This window comes from Corythoichthys intestinalis, chromosome 4 (genome assembly GCF_030265065.1).
Source record: "Corythoichthys intestinalis isolate RoL2023-P3 chromosome 4, ASM3026506v1, whole genome shotgun sequence".
NCBI classification, from domain to species: Eukaryota; Metazoa; Chordata; class Actinopteri; order Syngnathiformes; family Syngnathidae; genus Corythoichthys; species Corythoichthys intestinalis.
In genome coordinates this window covers 46,014,771-46,037,146 of record NC_080398.1, presented here as the reverse complement: position 1 = coordinate 46,037,146, position 22,376 = coordinate 46,014,771, and the positions used below count along the sequence as shown (strand labels likewise).

Below are 22,376 nucleotides of genomic sequence, written 5' to 3'. Positions count from 1 at the left end.
AAAATAACTTTTAAAACTGACATCAGCTCATTTAACTTTAGGAAAGTGAGTATGTGTCGTGTCATCTGCACGAGTGGATTGACCTGATCTTCGGCTTCAAGCAAAGAGGAGAAGAGGCAGTGAAAGCTCTGAATGTCTTCTACTACTGTACCTATGAAGGTATGGCCACTATGAACTTTTTGTCATCAGTGAGAAGAAATATACTCTCATAATGGTCTTTTTAACAGGTGCTGTAGATTTGGATGCCATTGCTGATGAGACAGAGCGCAAGGCACTTGAAGGCATGATTAGCAACTTTGGACAAACGCCTTGCCAACTCCTGAAGGTATGACTTGCAATTGAGCCCATAACTTCTACCTTCACATTTTTAACTGTGAATAGAATTCTAGTCATGTTCCCCTTGAAAAGCTGGAGTCACATTTTCAACTGAAAATAGGAACCTCACCCGCCACGTATGTCGGCTGCAAACGCGTCTCGGCGGCAGTCACGCCTGGACTCTGTCCCGGTTAACATCTTCGATCACCTCGATAAGCTACGCTCATTTGTGGAGGTAAGATCTAGCCATTAGATGATTAAGTGAATCCAACTGATGTTCCCATCAAAACATTTTTTTTCTTTTGAAGTTCCTGTGACTTGAATCATAGGATGCACTGTTAATTCAGGCCTGACTGCTCCTTAAAGGGTTGCCGTTGACCACAGGTTTCAAATTCAAGGCCTGTGTACTCTGCAAAAGTAAATCATGTGCATTGACTCAATTTTTCTTTGCTCAACAGAAATGTAAATAAAATGTCGGTAGTCCTCAATGAGTGATCAAGGACTACAGAAATTAGGGCATTATTATTGTATGTGTGCTTTTTTAAAATTTAGAATAAACCTTGTTCTTCTTATTTTTTTAAGGGTTGCTCATTGTAGACTGTATATTAAAACATTTAAAAATAAGACAATATTTATTTTTTCATTTGTGTTTGGCAGTAAATAATGTATGAAAATTTTAAAGAATAAATAAATGGGAAATTATATATATAGAACATATATAAAGAGAATTTTCTTTTTTTTTTTTTAATAAAAAATAAAACTAAAATGAAAACTGAAAAAAAAAATATTTGCAGTAAGAGGCAAAAAAAGAAGGTTTTGGACAATTTGGGGTCAATAAAGTCTAAACATTTCATTGACTATCAAAATACTTTTCGGTTCATTTGATTATCAATAAGTCCATTCATCGTGGCCGCCCTAATTATCAGATATAATGGCCCTCTTAGACCAAAACTACAAATTGGCCCACGTCAAAATGAGTTTGACACTCCTGCTGCAGACTTTGGGTGTGCCATCTAAGGCACCCCATGATTCGATTCGATTCAGGGTGCTACGATTCGATTATTGAACGATTGTCACAGTATGATCACGATGGTCACGATTTTCGATGCATCTTTCCCCACTACTTTTCAGGATTTTTTTCTTACTTTGTGGCTACTTCATACTTTTCAGCAAGGTATATTTGTCAGTATACCTTTTCACAAGAGGGTGCAACACCTTAACTGTTTCAAAGGCAGCACTTATTTCTCCTAACTATACAATACAAATTACTCTGGTGGAATGAATGCCACATTTTCTGGAAAAGATTAAACATGCCTTGTTCTTTTAACCAAAATACTTTGATTGCATAGCTTTCTGTACTTCTACCAAATAAAAAAAAAACACTTTTACTTTCTTTCTGCGACCAGCGGTAGTATTCCTGTCATTACGTTATCATTTTTGCTCATTTTTAAATCATAATCCAAACGTCACGTTTCGAATCTCGATGAATCTAAAAATCAGTGTTGTCACGAACGTGTTACTAATTAACGCTTTACTGTAATCTGATTTCTTTTTTCAGTAACGAGTAATCAAAAGCGTTCATTTTTCCATACTAGTATCTGTTCATTATCTTAGTATCTGTGCGTTACTATTTTGTTCTTGCCTCATAATGTATGTAGAATGAAGAATATTGTAGTCATGAACGAAGCGCATTTTGAAAAGAAATGCTAGAAAGGTATCCGTTACGTGTTCGTTTTCATGAAAACCGCACACAGTTACTTGGCTGTTACTTACTTAATTACTTACTTGTTTTGTTCTCGAGTCACATGCGCTAAGTTTTTTTAGACTGAGAAAGGCGTGTGCCAAGGCGGGTGCACATTCTAGCCGAGTGCAGCCACCTATTGAGATGTGCAATGTAATGTTGATCTGTGTATGTCCATGGATGAATGTATTTTTCCTTCATTCTGGAGGGTTCTAGCGATAGGTTGGACCCCCTACATGCGCTGCTTTTTCGTAGTTTTGGCATTGTAATGGCGGGTAATCATCGCTCCAAGTTGGCAAGCATTTTTTACACCATATTCGTGTTGCACATTTATGCCGTGAGATGACGTGTTCGTTTAGCATCTTTGGACGTAAAACAGTCTCGATTCTTGGTTAAAAGCAAAAAAAACAAACAAAAGAAAAACCTGCAGTTAGCATTTATTTCACGTAAATATGTTGAAGTACGATGCTAGTCTGTCAGTCAATGTGACGGCTGCCATTTGTAAACAAAGAGCTTTTCCGGTGAAAATTCTTGTGAATAAATGCTTACTTAAAGATATGGACGTAAAACAGTCAATGCTTGTCCGTAGCGGTTAATTTCTCCCCTTGTTTGTTTTCCACAACGTTACAAAATGCATGCATGGTACGAAAAATATAATAATTACCTTGAATCCCCGAACAAATCACTCCTGAGACAATCCTTCCTGTTTGTATGCGGTACAGCTTTCGTACTTTTTCAACCTAAATCCGATGTTGGATTGCTGAATGTGTTGACTAACTGCGACCGACTGCGAATAGCTGAAGCGGACTGTAGGACGGCCCCCTACTTGAAGGTGTTGTGCAGTGACTGACGGATGCGACCCGCCAATACAAATTGGAAGTCTATGGTTACCCCAAAGCCCTAATACGAAATTCAGAATTTTTAAATTAGGCTTAATCTTCGATTTAGCGAGGTTTAATTAGTCGGTGGAGTTGATTTCAACAAATTCCATGCAGTTTGTCAGTTATTTTTTAGTTTCAGGGCTCCGGAGTGGCTAAGCCAGCACTAGTCAATGGTGGTTGAAATCAACTCCAGCGACTAATTAAACCTCCACAAATTCGAAGATTTAGCCTTATGTGAAAAATTATGATCTTCCCCTTTAAATTCAAATGTCGGAAATTCAATTAGATGAGATGACATTTTTCTGTTGTCATTCTTATGTTGAGGCGATAAATTACATTTGAAGTAATTACTAAAGTAACTAGATTACTTTTTTGAGGCGTAATCAGTAATTAAATTACTTTTTCAAGTAATCTGTGACAACACTGCTAAAAATCAATGTATTGGCACGCCACTACTGCAGACAGTGATTTATTTCTAAGAAATGTGCCCTTTACTGGTTTGTGTACCTCAGGTTGTGAGTGATGGCATCCCTCTGGTCCAAGCGGTCGTACCAAAGAACCAGAACCGGTCTTTCCTCATACCTGGTTCAGATGTACTGGTAGGGTACAACTTGACACCTTCACTAAGCAAATATCTGGCAAAAAATACCTAGGTTATAGTTTCCTAATAAACCTCCTTTTGTCCCTTGCCAGGTGACAGTGAGCTTAAATGGGTTAATAGGAACACACAGCTGGCTGCCATATGACAAGAACATTGCCAACTACTTCACCTTCACCAAGGACCAAACCATTGCTAATCTTAAGTGAGTCTACTTTTTTTCCTCTCGTTTTTTTACACTTGTAAATCTTGATATAATTGGGACAGAGACAAACTATTCCCACTTTCACTATATCTGTACTGTATATCTCAGGTCACAAAAGCAAAATATCAAATGTTTGGTGAGTTATACATATCACGCACAGTGAAAGCCTACAGTAATATAAATTGGTAGTGAATAATATACCCTTAACAATCACCTTTTTACCACATTTAATGACCGTCAACAGGACGAAAAACATCTGCGTGCTGTTTTTTTCTGTGAGGAAACATCTGGCATGTTTCAGAGCCTGTTTAACTTCTTTTTCAATTGACCTTAAAAATGAAAAACAAATACACATTCCCCAAAAACTCAAACAATGTGGTTCGAAGCCATTTGGAAATGTCATTTTTTGTCGTGATAGTTGTAATTTCCTTGGAATAATGCCTTTCAGGTTCTAACTCACATGCATTCTGGTTGTTATTTTGCAGGACACAGCGTTTTGTAGGCGGGCCTTTCTCTTCCGACGTGGAGCTCAGTGCTCAGGTTTTGGTTGTGTCGAATGATGGGCGTCTGCTGTTTAGTGGCGGACACTGGGACTGCAGTCTTAGGGTCACGCAGTTGGGCAAAGGCAAACTCGTGGGCAGGATCTGTCGACACATTGGTAAACTGATGTACTGATACACACAGTGGACATATGATTAGGCACATCTGCTCCTGACATGTTTTTTCAAAATAAATTTGAATTGTTTATGTTTACTCCAAAGATGTTGTCACATGCTTAGCTTTGGATCTATGTGGTATCTACCTCATCTCTGGCTCAAGGGATACATCTTGTATAGTGTGGCAGGTTCTACAGCAGGTAGGAAAAACATGGCGGGACATTGTAGTGCATCCAGGGGAGTTAAGGATCTTCATTTTTGAACGCCCTTTTCCTTTTAGGGTGGCTTTTCGAGCACGTTGTCTCCTCGACCTGTCCAGGTGCTATGTGGACATGACCAGGAAGTCACCTGTGTGGCCATCAGCACAGAACTGGACATGGCGGTCTCAGGCTCAAAGGTCTGTAAACACAGTTTTATAAATACAGGCATGGTATATAACTAAGAAACACGGTTTCAATGATTCAGAAATAAAATCATTCAATTCCATTAAAGGTGATCGACGACCAATCCATATTAACTGGGAGCTCGCAGTGCCTTCTATTGCTGTCGATGGCACTAAATGAGTTAACTTGTAAAATGTCAAACATTTTATTTTTACTAATCACTGAGTCAGCACTGGGAAACATATTTTTTGTAAATTTAGCCCTGACAGCTGTCGCAACTCATTTTTGGGGTTATTTTTTTACAGGTTGAAGGCATGTCAAGTTGCCACTCAAGTAGTTGTTGTCCTTGTTCTTCTTGTGGACACTGACTTCTTTTTTATTTGTGAACTAATTGTCGTGAATTTGGAAGCTACCGTGTGTTGCATGGGCCAGTAACTATTAATCCTCTTGCCTGATTTTTTTTTTCCTGTATCGGAAGATTAATCAATTGCAGACTTACTGGTGCCTGTTTTGCCTGTAGTGTACCAATTAGCCAGTAGAGGGCAAGCGTGTACCACCTTCAGCCTGTAGTGTTTTGTCGAGTACTCGTTCTTCTTGGACTATAAGATTAAAAAATCTAAAAAAATATGAAAAATAATGTATTTAACATATGTGGTTGTTTTGTATAAATTTTCAAATATTGACATACAAGGAAAAATGAACAAATAAGGCATGATCATTATTTTTATACAAAGATATGGTGACGTAAAAACGTGGAGAAAAAAGTTGATGTGCGAGAAAAAAAATGACTGGATTGGGATTTTTATTTTACAGTTTAAAACAGCATAAAAATCGTACTCAACAGACCCCCCCCCACCACCACCACCATGTAATTAAATAATGAGGCGACTGTTGCTGTGTTGCTCGTGCACTTATGTCAACCACTGTTTTTTTCACATTCTACAACATAGATGGAAATGTTGAAAGACATAGGTAGTAGGTAGGTGGTACATAGTTTTTTAGGTTCTAAGTACTATAATCTACCTATTGCATTCCACCATTTAGGATGGGACCGTAATCGTGCACACAGTCAGACGAGGTCAGTACCTGAGGACATTGAGGCCTCCAGGTGAGCCTTCCCACATCTCTAAACTCCAGGTTAGCATGGAGGGTCACGTTGTGGTGCAGACATCGCGGGGGGAGCAGTCCAATAGAATGAAGGTATGTGAAAACAACAGGCAGATGGTAATTTACAGTGGTATGAAAAAGTATCTGAACCTTTTGGAATTTCTCACATTTCTGCATAAAATCACCATCAAATGTTATGTGATGTTGCTCGTTTAATGTTTGCAAAAAGGCACTTGGACACCTCACAGAGGTTTTGGCAAAATATTTTGTGGACTGAAGAAACTAAAGTTGAATTGTTTGGGAGTAACACACAACGTCATGTGTGGAGGAAAAATGGAACATCTCACCAATATTAATACCTCATCCCCACCGTGAAGCATGGTGGAGGGAGCATCATGATATGGGGCTGTTTTGCTGCCTCAGGGCCTGGACAACTTGCAATCATTAATGGAAGAATGAATTCAAAAGTTTATAAGGATATTTTGCAGGCCGTCTGTCAGACAGTTGGAGCTAAAAAGAGGATGGATGCTGCAACTAGACAATGATCCAAACACAGAAGTAAATCAACTTCAGAATGGTTTCAGAAGATCAAAATGCACATTCTGGAGTGGCCAAGTCAAAGTCCAGACTTAAACCCCATTATGATGTTGTGGCATGACCTAAAGACAGCAATTCATGGCAGACATCCCAGGAATCTGACTGAATTACCGCAGTTTTGTAGAGAAGAATGGGCCAAGATTATTCCTGATCGATGTGCCAGACTGATCTGCAGCTACAGGAAGCGTCTGGTTGAAGTTATTGTTGCCAAAGGGGGGGCCACAAAATATTTAATGTGATGGTTCACTTACTTATTTCCCCCCTTCTGTCATTGTTTGCATACTATCCTCATAATATGAAAACCTATTAATGTTTGGGTGGTTTTAAAGCGGACACTGTTTTTTTTTCATCTGTGTGATTTTGACAAAGATCAGATCACATTTGATGGTGATTTTATGCAGAAATGTGAGAAATTCCCAAAGGTTCAGATACTTTTTCATACCACTGTAAGAAAGAGCTTTTCTAAAAGGTTGCTCATTTGGTACAGGGCAAGGACTCCATCCATGTTTACTCTGTCAACGGCTGCCTGTTGTCTTCCTTCACCACCGAGGAGCAGGTGTGTGCCTTGCACCTGGTGTCTGAATACGTCATCCTGGGCACCATGCAGGGCAGACTACATATCCGCCACCTGTGCAGGTAGATACCAATAAACCTCAACCTTAAACTTTTCTATCTATGATATATTATATGTTCACTGTACAGCACTGTGTGTTCACCTGCTGTTTTTTTTTTAAAGTGCTTTATGAATAAAGTATAGTTGAGACTCAAATATCAGCAATGCAGTCTTAGACAAGGTTGATTACCCTGGACTGCTTTAGCTGTGGAAAGTATGAATTGATCAAAGTTGGCTCCTCATTAGAATGAATAAAACGTTTTGGAAATTGGAAAAGTTTACAACCTAAATCAACATGAATAATGACTAGAATAAACATACTAAACGTTCTTATGAGAACGCAAACTTCCTTGATCCTTTAAGGTCTTATTGGATTCTTCCTGGATTCTCTGTTTACCTCCCCAATTTAGTGGTGGATTTATTGGCTGAAAGGAATATTTAAGTTCCCGGTTTCAGATGGACCTGCAACTTTCCACGTCCCTTTTCATATATCTACTGTACTTCCAAATTTGGATATTTTACACTATTATTGCACTTTCCACACGACACCCCAGCTGCAGGTGCTGGACCGTTGCCCACTGCACCAGCAATATTCTAGTATTAAACGACTTATGACTATAGGGCCCTGAGTTCAAGCCCATAAGCAGCACTGGACAGAAACTAATTCTTAGCCAAAGTATACCACATCAAGTTCTATCTAAACTGTTTTTAAAAAAAAAAAAAAAAAGACAGCATTGACTTTTCCAGTAAAATACGGAGCGTAGTGGTTGGCAGAATCCATTAAAAAAGATGTGGAAACCATAAAATACATGTAAATATGGTCAAGTGCTTTGGTCGCCTTACGTTTTACTGTAAATTCTGATTTTCAGATTCTGAAAATCATGGTTAAAAAAAAGAATCATGTTTGTATTGTGTGATCAATATATCTTTATTGAGATGGCAATGCATTCGTTTTCTCATTCTTTCCTCTCTCCAACTGGGATTCAAGCCCCCACTGTCATCTTGGCAGTCAAGCGTCCTGACTACTGAGCTAAATGTAGTGCAATGATATCGCCATCATTCTGGTTACACATACTCAGGCATGAAAATCTCTCACCTTTCGGCGAAATTCGCCGTTTTGAAGTCAAAAAGGGTGACCTACGTGAATTGTGTAGATCCGAGGAGAAATTTTTTAAGGGGGGGGTCGGGAGATTTTTTTTAATGTCGGACGCGTGGTATGCAAGCGGGGAAAGCGGCACAAAGCCAAAAAAGTGCATCAGAGTGGCCAAAACATTGACTCATTTCAACAAAACAAAGGAGGGTTCACTGTTTTCCTGTCCCTTCAATGCCAAGCTTTGCTGCACGTCGGCTGTGAATGAACACCTAAAGCGTCGTCACCCAGTTTGTAAGTCCATCTAAGTATTAACGGCATGTTTAATTGAAGTTGCTAAGCCTGTCGTGATATGTAATGAGTCCATTTATCGCACGGTAAATAAAAATGAAGGAGGTAATTTTCACGGCTGCGTTTTATCATCGGGTGCATACATTTGTGCATGCATGTACACATGCGTTTTGATGGCATATGAGACTCAAGTTCCTTTCACAGAAGTTTAGTGGTTATCAACACGCTGTAGAATTAAAATTGAGACATACAAAATAAGGAAACACATGTATCTTAAACACTGTAAACGTTAGCATTGCTACATTGAGGCTAATGGGGGAAAAAGACATCCTCCCTTAGCCTGCTATAAAACAACGTCTTGTCCAAAACGCAAACTTGCGGTTAAAAGGTGACACTTAAAACGTGAAAAGTCGCTGGTTAGCAGCATTAGCAAATGAAAAAAAGATTACTGACACCACATGCAATGATAAAAAGAGCTTTTTTTGCGGAGTGTAAAGCTGTGAGCCGTTTAGCGAACGTATTTCCGGTAAACATTTCAAAATAAAAACACTTCATTTTCGTCATATAAATAACGATTTCTGGAGTTAATCCCACATACTGTACTTCAGAATTCAGATTTTACACTAAGAATAGCTTTAAAATGACACCCTTTATGAAAAATCTGATTGGCAATGATTATAATACTTTTATACTAGTATATTGTAGTATTCAATAATATGAATGGTAGATATTTTTTTAAGAACTGTTTTGAATCATGTTGGAAAGGCGAAGTCAGTGTTCTGAATCCGTTTACGTTCCATTTTTTTGCACTAGTTAATGCTATCAGCATTTGACCTCATTGTTTATCCCAATTTATTGTTGTCATTTAAGCGTTTATTGGTACTTTAATAAAGAATTTCAGTGTTCCAAATTGTTTTTGTGAATTAATAGGCGTCATCAAAAATTTCATTGCTAAATTAGTGCGAGAAAAAAAAAAGGGCAAAAATAGTCGGCTGACTAACCGGGAGAAAATTAGTCGTTTGGGACAGCCCTAGTTGTACAGTGTACCGGAACATATTTCGTCCACACCCTTCTCACCTTTTTAACCCCGAACCCATTTTCATGCCTGCGTACTATTCTAACATTCATTGGGTGGAAAACACAGTTAAAGCCTTATTCACACAGGATTCCTATTACCTGGGGACATCTGGTGATTTGTAATAATTACACAGGATGTCTGTAATCTTATAGGGCATTCGCACGTACTAAGCAATGTCTGTTATTTGGTCTGTAACACACAAATTACTGTCCCAAGAGTAACTAGCAGCAATGCACCTTGAACGACTGATGTCCTCCACCAAACACGATTAAAAAAAGCAGAAGACATAACAACTGAAACCTTTTTTTTTTTTTTTTTAACAGTTAAAGGGCCGAATAAATGTTATAACATCAGTTATTCTGCTCATTTTGATAATGACAAGATGTCTGCTGCTACTTTTACATACTGTATAAAGCACATAAAAAAAATAAAATTAAAAAAAACAGGCATTGGGCGGGGATACTTGCTGTATTGCAGATCAATTTCCAAATTGTCCAATATGGGACTGTATTATAATTTACATAGGCTCAAGACTGCCAATTTAAATTTGTACCAATAATGACTAATGAAAAAAAAGAAAAGAAACACAGGATAGACAAATCATCAGAGGTCTCCAGATAATACAAATCCTGTGCGAATAGGGCTTTAAATGTAGTTCCTTTTAAGATAGTTAAGTGTTAATATAACAATAAACTTTTTAAGATTTTCACTTTTCTTTTATGGTACAGCTTTGGCAACGATAGCTGCAAGTGTTTTATTGTGAATTCAATGTTTTATTTTGTTTTTTTAGATGTGTATCAGTTGGTCTCTCAACTGAGAAAAGTAGCTAGCCATTGTCTATACCAGGGGACAGCAACCCAAAATGTTGAGTCATAATGGACCAAAAAAACAAATACAGTCTCTGACAAAAGTCTTGTCGCTTATCCATTTTGTAGAAACAATAGCTAATAACCTGACTTTTAATTATTCAATTGGTTTCAGAAATGGCTCATATGAAAGCGAAGACCTTAAACAAAATATATTTGTTTCACTGAAAAAAGATTTATCATTTAATGAAGACATAAAGGTCAAATTTTGGCAGGACAAAAGTTTTGTGGCCTACAGAAAGCAGTGTGAAAATTGAACAAAAAATGTACTTTAAATACAAAAATAAGTTACGTAACATAAGCGAATTAAGTAGTGGTGCTGTGAGATCCAAATTCAATATTTTGTATGACTTCCATAGGCTTGAAGGACTGCATCCATGCGGTTCAGCAAGGATTCATACAATTTATTGATGAACTCATCAGGAACATCAAAGAAAACAGTCTTGCCTCCCAGAATTCATCAACATTCTTGGGTTTCGTCTTCCATGCTTCCTCTTTCTTCTTGTTCATGTCTGGAGACTGGGCTGGCCAGTCCTGGAGGATCTTGATCTTCTTTGCCTTGAAGAACTTTGAGGTAGAGATTGAAGTATGTGATAGAGCACCATCCTGCTGCAGAATTTGTCCCTTTTTATGTTTAGGAATGTAAGACGCAGCTAAGATTTGTTGATATTTCAGACTATTTATGTTGCCTTCCACCCTGCAGATCTCACACACCCCCATACTGGATGTAACCCCAGACCATGATTTTGCCACCACCAAACTTCACTGTTTTCTGAGTGAATATCGGATCCATGCGGGCTCCAGTAGGTCTCCTGCAATATTTGCGGCGACTGTGATGTAATTCAATGGAAGATTCATCGGAAAAATCCACCTTTTGCCACAAAACAGTGAAGTTTAGAAACCTAAAAGGAAACCAATTGAATAATTAAAAGTCAGGTTATTAGCAATTGTTTCTACAAAATGGATAAGCGACAAGACTTTTGTCAGGGACTGTATGTCTGGAGCCTCAAAAAAATTGAAAGCCTTGTATAAGCCATATAGTTGCCCGTTTCAGACTTGTACCCCTATGAATTCCCGTGTAAGGTGACACTGGATTTACCCGTGTCAAGGCTTTTAGACATGGAGAGATGTCCCGGGAAATACCCGGGGTGGACACCTCAGACTTGTCCCATGTTGGGGACTTGACACTCTCTGTGCGGGGAGGGCAGCTGGCGGGATTTTATAGCCCGGACGTTACGTAATTTTTGGTGGGCATCGCAACAAAATAAATCATACATTTCTAAGATGGACGAAGGACTGTCTCTTCCTCAGCTGTATGATTCAGTAGCAATTTAATTTAATTATGTTTCCAGTTTTATTTTGCTATTTCCAGTTTGCCATGTTGATAATTGCGATGTTTGTTTACCGCTTTTCGTCTTATTGCGAAGAAAGAGGTAACGACGATCGACCCGCCACGACATTTACGTCATCAGCCTTCTCGCTGGAATTAAACGCCTGCTTCCACACATGGCGCGTCCCGGCTAAAGGCTGGTTTATGCTTCTGTGGCGGACCTACGACTTCAAGGCAGACCCGATTTACGACCCTCTGCCGTAGTCTGACATGCACCTCTACAAAATCATGACTACGCGTTACGTAAACACGTGGTGACGTGACGCAAATGGACTGTGATTGGTCCGCTCAGACTGTTGTTTCCGGTTCAGCGCGAAATCAATCATTTACAAACATTCTTGCGCTACACTCTAAAAATAGACCAAGCCGGCGAAAGGGTCATCGAAGAGGCCCGCAAGTGCGACCACCTGTACAGTGTTTCGTCAAGGCATTGTAAAGATTGGCAAATGGCAAGCAATTGTTAGGAGATTGCTGAAAATACGCAGCTGGAGGTTGGCGATTGCATAGAAAAATGGAAGAACCTCCGAGACAAGTACGTGTGTGTTCGGAAAAGAATGGCCACACGAAGTGGTGACCCAGCTGGCCAAAAACAGAAAGAAAGCTGACCAATACGCGGGGTCTGAAAGGCAAATTGTTGTTGGATTATCTTTAAATACCCGCTACTTTTTGAGCAGAATTCTAGCTTTGTATAGGCTAATGTTCCTATCATTGAAAGCACAAAGGTGTGTAATAAACAACTGGCACATTTATATTTTGCATTTTGTTTTCTTACTGTACCGAAAATGAACCGAACCGTGACCTCAAAACCGAGGTACGTACCGAACCGAGATTTTTGTGTACCGTTACACCCCTAGTGATACATCATTGGAAAGCTTGGACAGGAGGGCATTTAAAAAAAAAAAAAAAAAAGGTCTTTAAACAGCAAAACGCTATCTGGAGGTGAGAGCATGCGAGAGCAGAATTACAGACGCCATGACTCTAACGCATACTTACCTTGTTTCGATCCAAAAACTCCATGTCACATGTATCATTGAGTGTCAAGACACAGCTGCATTTTTGGGGGATTTTATTGGTAAAACATGGTCATATACCAAGGGTTGCGATGCAGAAATGGCAGACCTCAAGGAGTGGTCGAGATTTTCTTTTTCATATATTTACCCTTTTGAACGTTTTTTTTCCCCAATTGTTCATTGTTTGGATCAATTATTTATCATCTAACATATCGGGAAAAATGCGACAGTAACAAAAAAATACAATTTAGTAAATATCCGTGACTTTTTTACGGACGCCCTTTTTTTCATTGTGACGTCATTTGTTTAAAAGTTTAAAATATGCGAGTGAATATTTTTTAAAAGTTTTTTTTTCTTTTTAAACAAAATATTAGACATCATATAATGATTCAAAGCTAAAAATGACATTTTGTATAATAAATATAATCACTTACCTTGTTTTCATGGCTGGGTTGAAACAAAAAACGGTTGCGCGACGTCTGTAAACGGGGTTTCTAGGGTAAAACAGGCAAATTAAAAATAGTTCGGGGGCTTAATGCGCCATGAGTCTGCTATGGCAGCATATAGACATATTGTTCTAACAAACGCAACAGTTTTGTCTTAAAATACAGCAGTTTCTTTTGAAGAGGAGTGCAAGAGCAGAAACTGCTTTTTCAGGCTTGTCTGTATTTTCCGCCATATACAGTATTTACTTGCATAATCACAGTTGGGCATTTACGAATTCGCCGTATTTGAGAAGTTCTGTTTGTCTGTCATGCCACATGAAGGCATCCGAAGGCTTTATTTTTGTATGATTGTTGTTTGCCAGCCTGGATGCTGCAGTCCCACCATTGGCCTTGAAAGTCCCTGTGAGAAGCGTGTTTGTCACCAAGGAAAGCAGTCACATCCTGGTGGGCCTGGAGGACGGGAAGCTGATAGTGGTGGGGGCGGGAAAGCCGGAGGAGGTGAGAACCCGAACGTGAAGTACTTGTAAAATGTTGGAACTGTGTGTTTCGGGCGGCCCAGTTATTCACGATAATTGTGTGCCTTAGAATGGCTTCTTTTGTGAGCCATAAGGATAATAACCATATAAAAAAGACAATTTCAAGAAAAAAAATGAAGTCAGTACTGTTGTAGTGCTAAGGACAAACTGAACAGCTGTGTTCTCTCTGCCCGGTGTCAGGTTCGCTCAGGGCAATTCTCTCGCCGCCTGTGGGGGTCCACACGCCGCATTTCTCTAGTGTCCGCCGGCGAGACCGAATACAACCCCGTCGCCGAGAGCGCCGGCAAATGAGAGCGGAGATGCGCTACACCCACGCGCTTATTTTGGCTTTCTTTTTACAAGCCTGGGAACTTCTGAGACCATCTGAACACTCAGCACTTTTTTTGTTTTTTGTTTTCTATCTGGGAAGACTTTTATATTTGATTGTGGAGTACCCCCTGGTTTTAATCAGCATCATTCCAAAGAGTGGCCTTGTTTTTAAGAGGCAGAAAAACTTGGCGTTTGAGCTTGAAAACTGCTGTCAGAATGTACAAACCTTTCACGAGGGACACAAACACACACATGCAAGCATGACTTTTTTCACTTTCTGTGCCAATGCCTCTTAACCCTTTATAGGGCACTCATTTAACTGATTGGCTGCCATTGCCGGCTCTAGATGCGCAGTCCATTTTGACTGTGTCAAAATTCATAAATGGATTGGGCGACTCTCGCACTGAAATATGAGCATTCACATTTAGTCCTACCAGTTTGAATGAATTGGACATCTACCATTGTCAGGCAATAAATACTAGGGATGTCCCAATCCAATCACATGATCGGAAATCATGCCGATCGCGCAATTTTTCAGAGGATCAGAATCGGGTGAAAGGATCAGGTTTTAATTTAAAACGTATATTTATGTTTTTCTGCTTCATGCTCGTACAGCGCCACCCCCTCCCTCCTGCTAAGCAGTGTAGGCAAACTGTCCAGTGCAGCTTGCGTTTGGTACTTAAATTTAACGATGATTGACAGGTTTGTAGCTTTGATCTTGCGAGAGAAGCTTGGTAGCTCTGCGATCAAAGGCATAAATGTGTCAATCATCGTTAAACTTGGCAGCCCAGACATAAGTGTGCTGTGGCAACTCATCGTTTTAGTGAGAGACTGTTCTCAGCAGCGTGAGTGTTATAGCGTGAGTGGTTTTGAGTCGACTCGCTCAATGAAGCATTTAATAAAGACAAGCATTTCTCTACGTTATTCTCGTTTAAAAATAATTCAGATTACGAAGGCGGCACAGTGGGATAGTAAACTAGACTTCATAATGTAATGACGGGGCGGGGGGCTGATTAATAGGGGGCCTGCATTGTTTGCGTGGCCATCAAAGCTGACCGAGTGGAGTCGCAGACCAAGAGCTTTTTTCGTTGAAAATTTTTGTGAATAAATGCTTAAATCCCTGAATTCTTTATAAATATGGACGTAAAACGATCTCGATTCTTGGTTAAAAGTAAAAAAAACCAAAAAAACATGCAGTTAGCATTTTTTTTTAACGTAAATATGTCGAAGTACGATGCTTGTCTGTCAGTCAATGTGGCGGCCGCATATGTAAACAGAGCTTTTCCAGTGAAAATTCATGTAAATAAATGCTTAAATCTCTGATTTCTTTATAGATATGGATGTAAAACAGCCTTGATTCTTGGTTAAAAGCAAAAAATATGCAGTTAGCATTTATTTTACGTAAATATGTCAAAGTACGATGCTAGTCTGTCAGTCAATGTGGCAGCCGCATATGTAAACAGAGCTTTTCCGGTGAAAATTCTTGTGAATAAATGCTTAAAACCCTGAATTATTCATAGATATGGATGTAAAACAGATGATTCTATTCTATTCTTGGTTAGTAGTAAAAGATTCGATCCGATTCGATTCTTGGTTAAAAGTTAAAAAAAAAAACGTGCAGTTAGCAGTTATCCTACGTAAATATTGCAAAGTATAATTTTGTAGCGGCTAATTTCTCCCATTGTTTTTTTTCACAACGTTTCAAAATGAATGCATGGTACGAAAAATGTAATAATTAACTTGAATCCTCGAACAAATCACTCCTGAGACAATCCTTCCTGTTTGTATGCGGTACAGCTTTCGTACTTTTTCACCCTAAATCCGGCATTGGATCCCTGCATGTGGTGACTAACTGCGACCGACTGCGAATAACTGAAGCGGACTTTAGGACAGCCCCCTAATTAAAGGCGTTGCGCAGTGGCTGACGAAGGTGCTCCGTCAATACAATTATGAAGTCTATGACAGTTACATGTTTGAAACTTTTGTTAAAATAATAACAATAAATAAATAAAAAATTGGTATCGGATCAGGACTAGGTATCGGCTGAATCAGGTGACTTGGACTCAAAACATGCGATCAGGACATCCCTAATAAATACTATGAAAAAAATAATCAATTTTAGAATGATATTGGGAGCATTTACCGGAGTTTATTTCTGTTTCTATTAGTTAAAAATGTTTTTATGAGAAATGTATTAATTTATCATTTTATTTATTCATAAAAATACATATTAAAAATGATGATTAATGAAAGATAATTAATTATAATTACGCCTTGGCATCCACGAATGCCAAAATGTAATGTCCACATATGGTTGCCACATCTTTTTTTATTCTAAAAAAAAAACAGTCACTTGTCCTATAAAGGGTTAAAACTCCTGCAAACTTGAAAATTTGTTCAGAGCCGTCTTATGCAATACTGCTGAATACCACTTGATGTCCACCGCAGTGCCCTAGCATTTAGCCCTGTTGTCTTAAAAACGGTAATGCTGTTACATTTTAAAGTACTTTAATGGTCAAGAACGTAATTCACATTCACTTTGTCATTAATGTGAATTAAGAGGAACTTTGCTGCTGTCTGGCACAATGTGGCTAATGAAATAATTTTATTTTCAAACCTATTTACAGTCCTCACAAAAGGTTGAGCATTTTTACGGTGAATTTTAAGGATGAACCTGAAATGCAGTAGAACTTCACCAGGTGAAACTAATTGAACTGTTTCTTTTTGGAACTATCGGCAGCGTTCAGACTGCGGGCATACAGTATCTGATTCCAATCGGATTCCCATTCAAATCTGATTTTTAGGACTGTTCACAATATTTTTAGCAAGTGTCCAAATCAGATCTGGGCCTGTTCACACTGGGCCACATTATTGACACACCTGACGCCATCCATTCCGTGTGACGTCACAAACAATCAAATCTCATTTTAGCTGTTCAGATTGACAACCAAATCTGATATGAAACTATCTCCCATATGTGGTTTCAATCATAAGAGGATTTTAAGGGGGGGGCAGGCACCCCTGGTGGCCAAAAAGTGTCACTGCATGTAATTGACACACACACACACACACACACACACACACACATATATATATATATATATATATATATATATATATATATATATATGTACAGTATAATATAGAAGTTGTAAAGCAATAAAACTGCAACAAAAATGAATGAAATGAACAAAAAAACATTTTTTTTAAGGGTCAAAATTATTTTTCGAGCGCCTTAGACAGTCATTTGATTTGGATATAATTTAACATATATATATGTATATATGTTAGAGAAAAAAAAAATTCAATGATTTTTTTCTTTGATTGAATTTTTTTTTTTTTTTTTTTTTTTTTTTTGACTGAAGCAACTTTTTGGGGGATTGAATGATTTAAACACAAATGTCCTAATCATAATATGGCCCAAACACAAATAGGATTGCTTCAACCAAAGAAAACTTTTTCAATGAAAAATAAAGTGTTCAAATGCTAATATTTCAATCTCAAATATTTTGTCGCATTAAAAAACTTTTTTTCTATGATGGAAATTGTTCTTTTTTTGATTGAAGTGATTTTTCTCTTTGAAAATCTATATTTTTTTTGAAGCAACTTATTTTTGATTGAATAATAAAGAGAAAAATGTCCTGGCCAAAATGTGACCCAAAAGTTGACTTCAATCAAAAAATAATAATAAATAAATAATCAAAGAAAAATAGCTTTCACATGCATTTTTTGAGTTTCAAATTTATTTTTGCATTCAAATATTTTTTTTTTGATTGAAGCGACTTTTTTTTGTTTGAAAATATGTATTTTGATTGAAGCAACTTTTTTTTTATTGAAGCAACTATTTTTTTGATTGAATAATAAAGACACAAATCTACCACCATATGGCTCCGGCCAGGGGTACAATTTTTGATTGGGGTAACTACATTGGCTCGACACTGGCGGGCGTACCAAATTCAATGGATGACGATCTTGGCGAAAAGTATTGCCTAAGCCGCCTGATTTAGAATTCCCCTCAAGAATGACAGGAAACAAAAAAAACGCTCATTGTCAACTTATTATTATAAATATTCTTGTAAGTTAATTTTATTGCTGACACTGCGTTTCGGGGTCATCAACATGTTGTGCCCCCCCGCCCCAAAAGTCAAACTCCGCCTATGGTTTCAAGCCGTCTTCCAAAAATCAGATTTCCGTGCTTTGTGACTGTTGAAACTACAAAAGACCCATCCAGTTTCATTCTGGATGGGCTAAAAATTTTGCCTGCCAGTCTGAATAAGGCCTTAGAGTAGGGCAAATGAAGTCCACTCGTAAATGTTATAGTGCATTTTAGGTTCATCCTGAAATCACATGCTAAAGCATTAAAAAGTTTTTGTCGATGGTGCATTAATATTATTTACACCATAAAATGTGCCTTTTTAGCCAGTGGTTTAATATATGAACATTGATCGCAATCATTTGGCCGAGCTCACCATATGCCTCCTGTTTGAAGCACGCATACACACACGCGCGTGAGTCACATGAGTAAAAGATGGTTTTAATGACATGAAGTCAAGTGTTGGCTGCTATTGCGCTGTTTAGAAAACATCTGAGGCCCAAATGAGAGCTTCAGAAGAATTCTTCTGCTGCGGTTGGAACGCGGTTGTTGTTATGCAGTGTCATGACAAAGCGCCCAAGTGTTTGGGTCAACGTGAGAAAAACAAAAAACAGTCGAGAAGCCTTTGCAAGAGCTCTGAGAGTTGATCCTTGTTCAGTTTCTTTAGTCTTATTGTTGCATGAATACATTTTTTTAATGCAGTTTGCCCTTTGAATATTGTGCTCTAAAGGTTATGAATGTAACATTTCACCTTGCTATGAATTCTCCAGGTTCCTGCTAGGTTTACTGTAAATACACTCTGTATATGTTTCTGGTGTTGTGTGATTTTAAGTTAATGCTTTGGACCAGCACTGCCTTTTGATTTCTATTATTCGACCAATGTATTGTTTTTCTTGTGTCTATTGAAAATACATTTTACTATACTTTACTAAGATGACTTTTTTCTTGTATCTTGAGCACTGTAGAGTTGAACTTCTAGAACAGGGGACCGAAACCTATGGCTCGTGAGCCAGACATGGCTCTTTTGACGACTGCGTCTGGCTCGCAGACAAATCTTTAATTATAAAAAAAAAAAAAAAAAGTTTCGTTAGACTCCTTTCCGCATTGCGTGAAACGGCGACTATCTATCTATCTATCTATCTATCTATCTATCTATCTATCTATCTATCTATCTATCTATCTATCTATCTATCTATCTATCTATCTATCTATCTATCTATCTATCTATCTATCTATCTATCTATCTATCTATCTATCTATCTATCTATCTATCTATCTATCCATCCATCCATCCATCCATCCATCCATCCATCCATCCATCCATCCATCCATCCATCCATCCATCCATCCATCCATCCATCCATCCATCCATCCATCCATCCATCCATCCATCCATCCATCTATAAATCGCATAGGCAACGCAGATGAGGCAGAGACACTGTTTAAAGTTTTGCTGTCGAAAATAGTGGCCGATGTGCTCGTGTGCGTGAAATCATGAAGTAAACTTCCCTCGTTTTAATCGCGTTGTCAGCTAATTTTAGAAAGCCTTTTGAGAAGATGGCTAAAAGAAAAGACGAGGAGTATTGTACTTTTCAGCACGACGGAACAGAGGAGAGAGCAGGTTCTGCAGTGTGCCTAATATGCAATGATAAAATTGCATCTATGAAAAGGTCAAATATAAAGCGGCACTTCGACACCCGCCATACTACATTTGCATCGAAATATCCTGCGGGGGACACAGGAAAAAAGCATGTCAAGAGCTACTATCAAGAGTGCAAGCTAGTCAGCAGCAACTCCGTGTTTGGACCCAGCCAGGCGACTGGAATTCGGCTAGCTTGCTGGCGCTTTAGCAATTGTGAGAGAAATAAAGCCATTCACAGATGGGAGTATGCCAAAGCATTCATGCTTGGTGTTGCCAGTGAACTTTTTGAATACTTTTCGGACTAAGACAAGATAATTAAACGGACAAAAGACATGCCTCTGTCGGCAAGAACTGTTCACGATCGTACCATCATGATGTCAAATCAAATTGAGGCAATGCAAGTGAAGGTCATGAATGGGTCACCGTTTTTTTCTCTCGCTTTGGATGAGTCAACAGACGTAAGCAATTTATCCCAATTCAGCATGATTGCAAGGTTTTTGAGTATGAAAGGGACAACAACAGACCTAAGCAATTTATCCCAGTTCAGCATGATTGCAAGGTTTTTGACTATGAAAGGGACAACAAGAGGGGAGGATTCATTCAAGTCCTTCACTGAGTTCACAAAAGAAAAAAGATATACCGATGGATAAACATGTTACGGTGTGCACTGATGATGTTCCGTGGAAGGTGGGGAAAAACGGAGACTTCGTTGCACTTCTTCGTGAACATGAAATGAGACGCATCCTAAGTTTCTCAACGCCTGTATGAAGCTTAACCTCACCAAGTGTCAACCAGACTACAAAGCCTTCAGCAAAACAATGTAGCACCCGAAAGCGCGTTAATGGTAAGAAATACTCATCACTGATTAGCAACAGCATGACAATGTTATTAATAAGAATTCAAAAACCTAGTGTGTTTTAAAAGTGTTGAAATTACATACAATGCACACATTACTTGTATAATTAGTTTTAAACATATTGTACTGCTCTCACAGAATTACATTTAAAAATATGTGGTGTTCATGGTTCTCTCAGCCAAAAAGGTTCCCGACACCTGTTTTAGTACTATATATGTACTATATACAACAATTTGGAAAAGCGTAGATGGCGAGAAATTAGTTTTTTAATCTGCTGTTTAGCCACACCTATCATTATAGCACTCTAGCGTCCCCAGCAGAAAGATGACGTCAGCATGGTCACGATTTCATCTGATTTAGAATTCAGCCCATTGAGGGGGAATTATTCAGAGCGAGGAAATTGCGACGAAGAGAACAGCAAAATGTGATTGTTTCAATCCCTCTACTCCAATATTTTTACAGGATATTCTTTTTTCCCCCGATTGTTAAATAAATGGTATGGTCAAGACAAATAAGAGTCTCGTGCTAAATGGAATATGAAATATTAAAATGCATTTATTCAGTATGACATGGCAAAATTACTCCATAATGGTCAGATCCGTCGACTTCTTGCACCTCCCAAATGATGTTTTATGCCACCGGTGTTAGTCTGGCTTTTGTCATTTCCCTGCCCAGCTTTGGAGAGCGTAAGCAAACCAGGAGGCGTGACAGCTAGCTGGCATCCTAATCCGCAGCGTTTCGAAGTCTTATTCTCGCCTTTCGAAGCAAAAAATCACACCAAACTACCATATCATATCACACGGTGGCGGGGTTGTCGATTGTCCGATCGGCAACCCCCCCAGCGGCGAGCAAATTACAGCTCGTCGTTCCCCTGCTGCGGACAGGAGAGCTCATTTGCCGGGGAAGCAGCTGGAGAATGACCGCTGGACAAACTGGCCGACGTCGGAGGACCACGTAGCTGCCCGAGCCCAACCCAAGGATAGTGGTCTATTGCCGGGCACACGAAGAGGGCAGAGGGCGCAGGAAGTCTGGACGATTTGGAGAACCGCACGAGCATAAGCCGGGTATAGCGCTCTCCCGGCAGGCACGTGAAGAGGACTGAGGAGGCTGTGCGACAAGGCGCCGGTCGTTGGCCAAGTGGCCTTCTCAGTGGACAAGGAGCATTGTCAGCCACAATATGCAAGCCACCTCCATATTAAAAGGTGTGCCATAATCCCAGTATTTGACATAATATAAAACATGATGTTTACTCACTTCCTCGTAAGTCCAATGGTCCCACAGCTGTCGGACTTGTTTTGGCCATTGTCCCCGGTGAACGGGAACTTTTTGAAACCCAAAAAAGCTGACACGCCCCTCAACGGTGCAACAACAAAACCCTGCAGCACATTTGGGTGGCATGATGCGAAAAATAAACAAATTTATCCGCAAAATCAGCTGAATCCACAGTCCATCTGCATGCTATAAAGCAATGCTGTATTGAGAGATGCTGACCCGGGTGACGTCACATTCGCGTTCCTACTCAATCCAGAAGGTCGCTCATTTTCATGGTGTGAGATTAAAAAATCTGAATATATAAATCGATCGCTTTCACACACATCCAAGCGGTCCATTTCATTCAGGAGCATAAATGAAATATGAAATAAACATGCTTTTTGCTGTCATAGGCACTTTAA

At 39.0% G+C, this 22,376-nt stretch overlaps 1 protein-coding gene across 4 annotated transcripts in view; it reads left to right on the top strand.

Annotated features, from left to right (window-relative positions):
- The window catches only part of nbeal2 (neurobeachin-like 2), a 101,282-nt gene extending 81,852 nt beyond the window's left edge, over positions 1 to 19,430 (top strand). For 3 of the 4 annotated variants that reach the window (XM_057833635.1, XM_057833634.1, XM_057833633.1), the window contains 12 exons: positions 42 to 159; positions 228 to 325; positions 437 to 550; positions 3,450 to 3,536; positions 3,631 to 3,740; positions 4,226 to 4,398; positions 4,502 to 4,596; positions 4,677 to 4,793; positions 5,824 to 5,979; positions 6,971 to 7,119; positions 13,630 to 13,765; positions 13,984 to 19,430. In XM_057833635.1, the coding sequence (XP_057689618.1) occupies positions 42 to 159; positions 228 to 325; positions 437 to 550; positions 3,450 to 3,536; positions 3,631 to 3,740; positions 4,226 to 4,398; positions 4,502 to 4,596; positions 4,677 to 4,793; positions 5,824 to 5,979; positions 6,971 to 7,119; positions 13,630 to 13,765; positions 13,984 to 14,094 (1,464 nt within the window). In that variant the 3' untranslated portion in view covers positions 14,095 to 19,430. Of the gene's footprint in view, positions 1 to 41; positions 160 to 227; positions 326 to 408; positions 551 to 3,449; positions 3,537 to 3,630; positions 3,741 to 4,225; positions 4,399 to 4,501; positions 4,597 to 4,676; positions 4,794 to 5,823; positions 5,980 to 6,970; positions 7,120 to 13,629; positions 13,766 to 13,983 lie in introns of those variants that run through there. The other variant, XR_009062923.1, reaches the window with a different exon arrangement.
- The last annotated feature ends 2,946 nt before the right edge of the window (positions 19,431 to 22,376 follow it).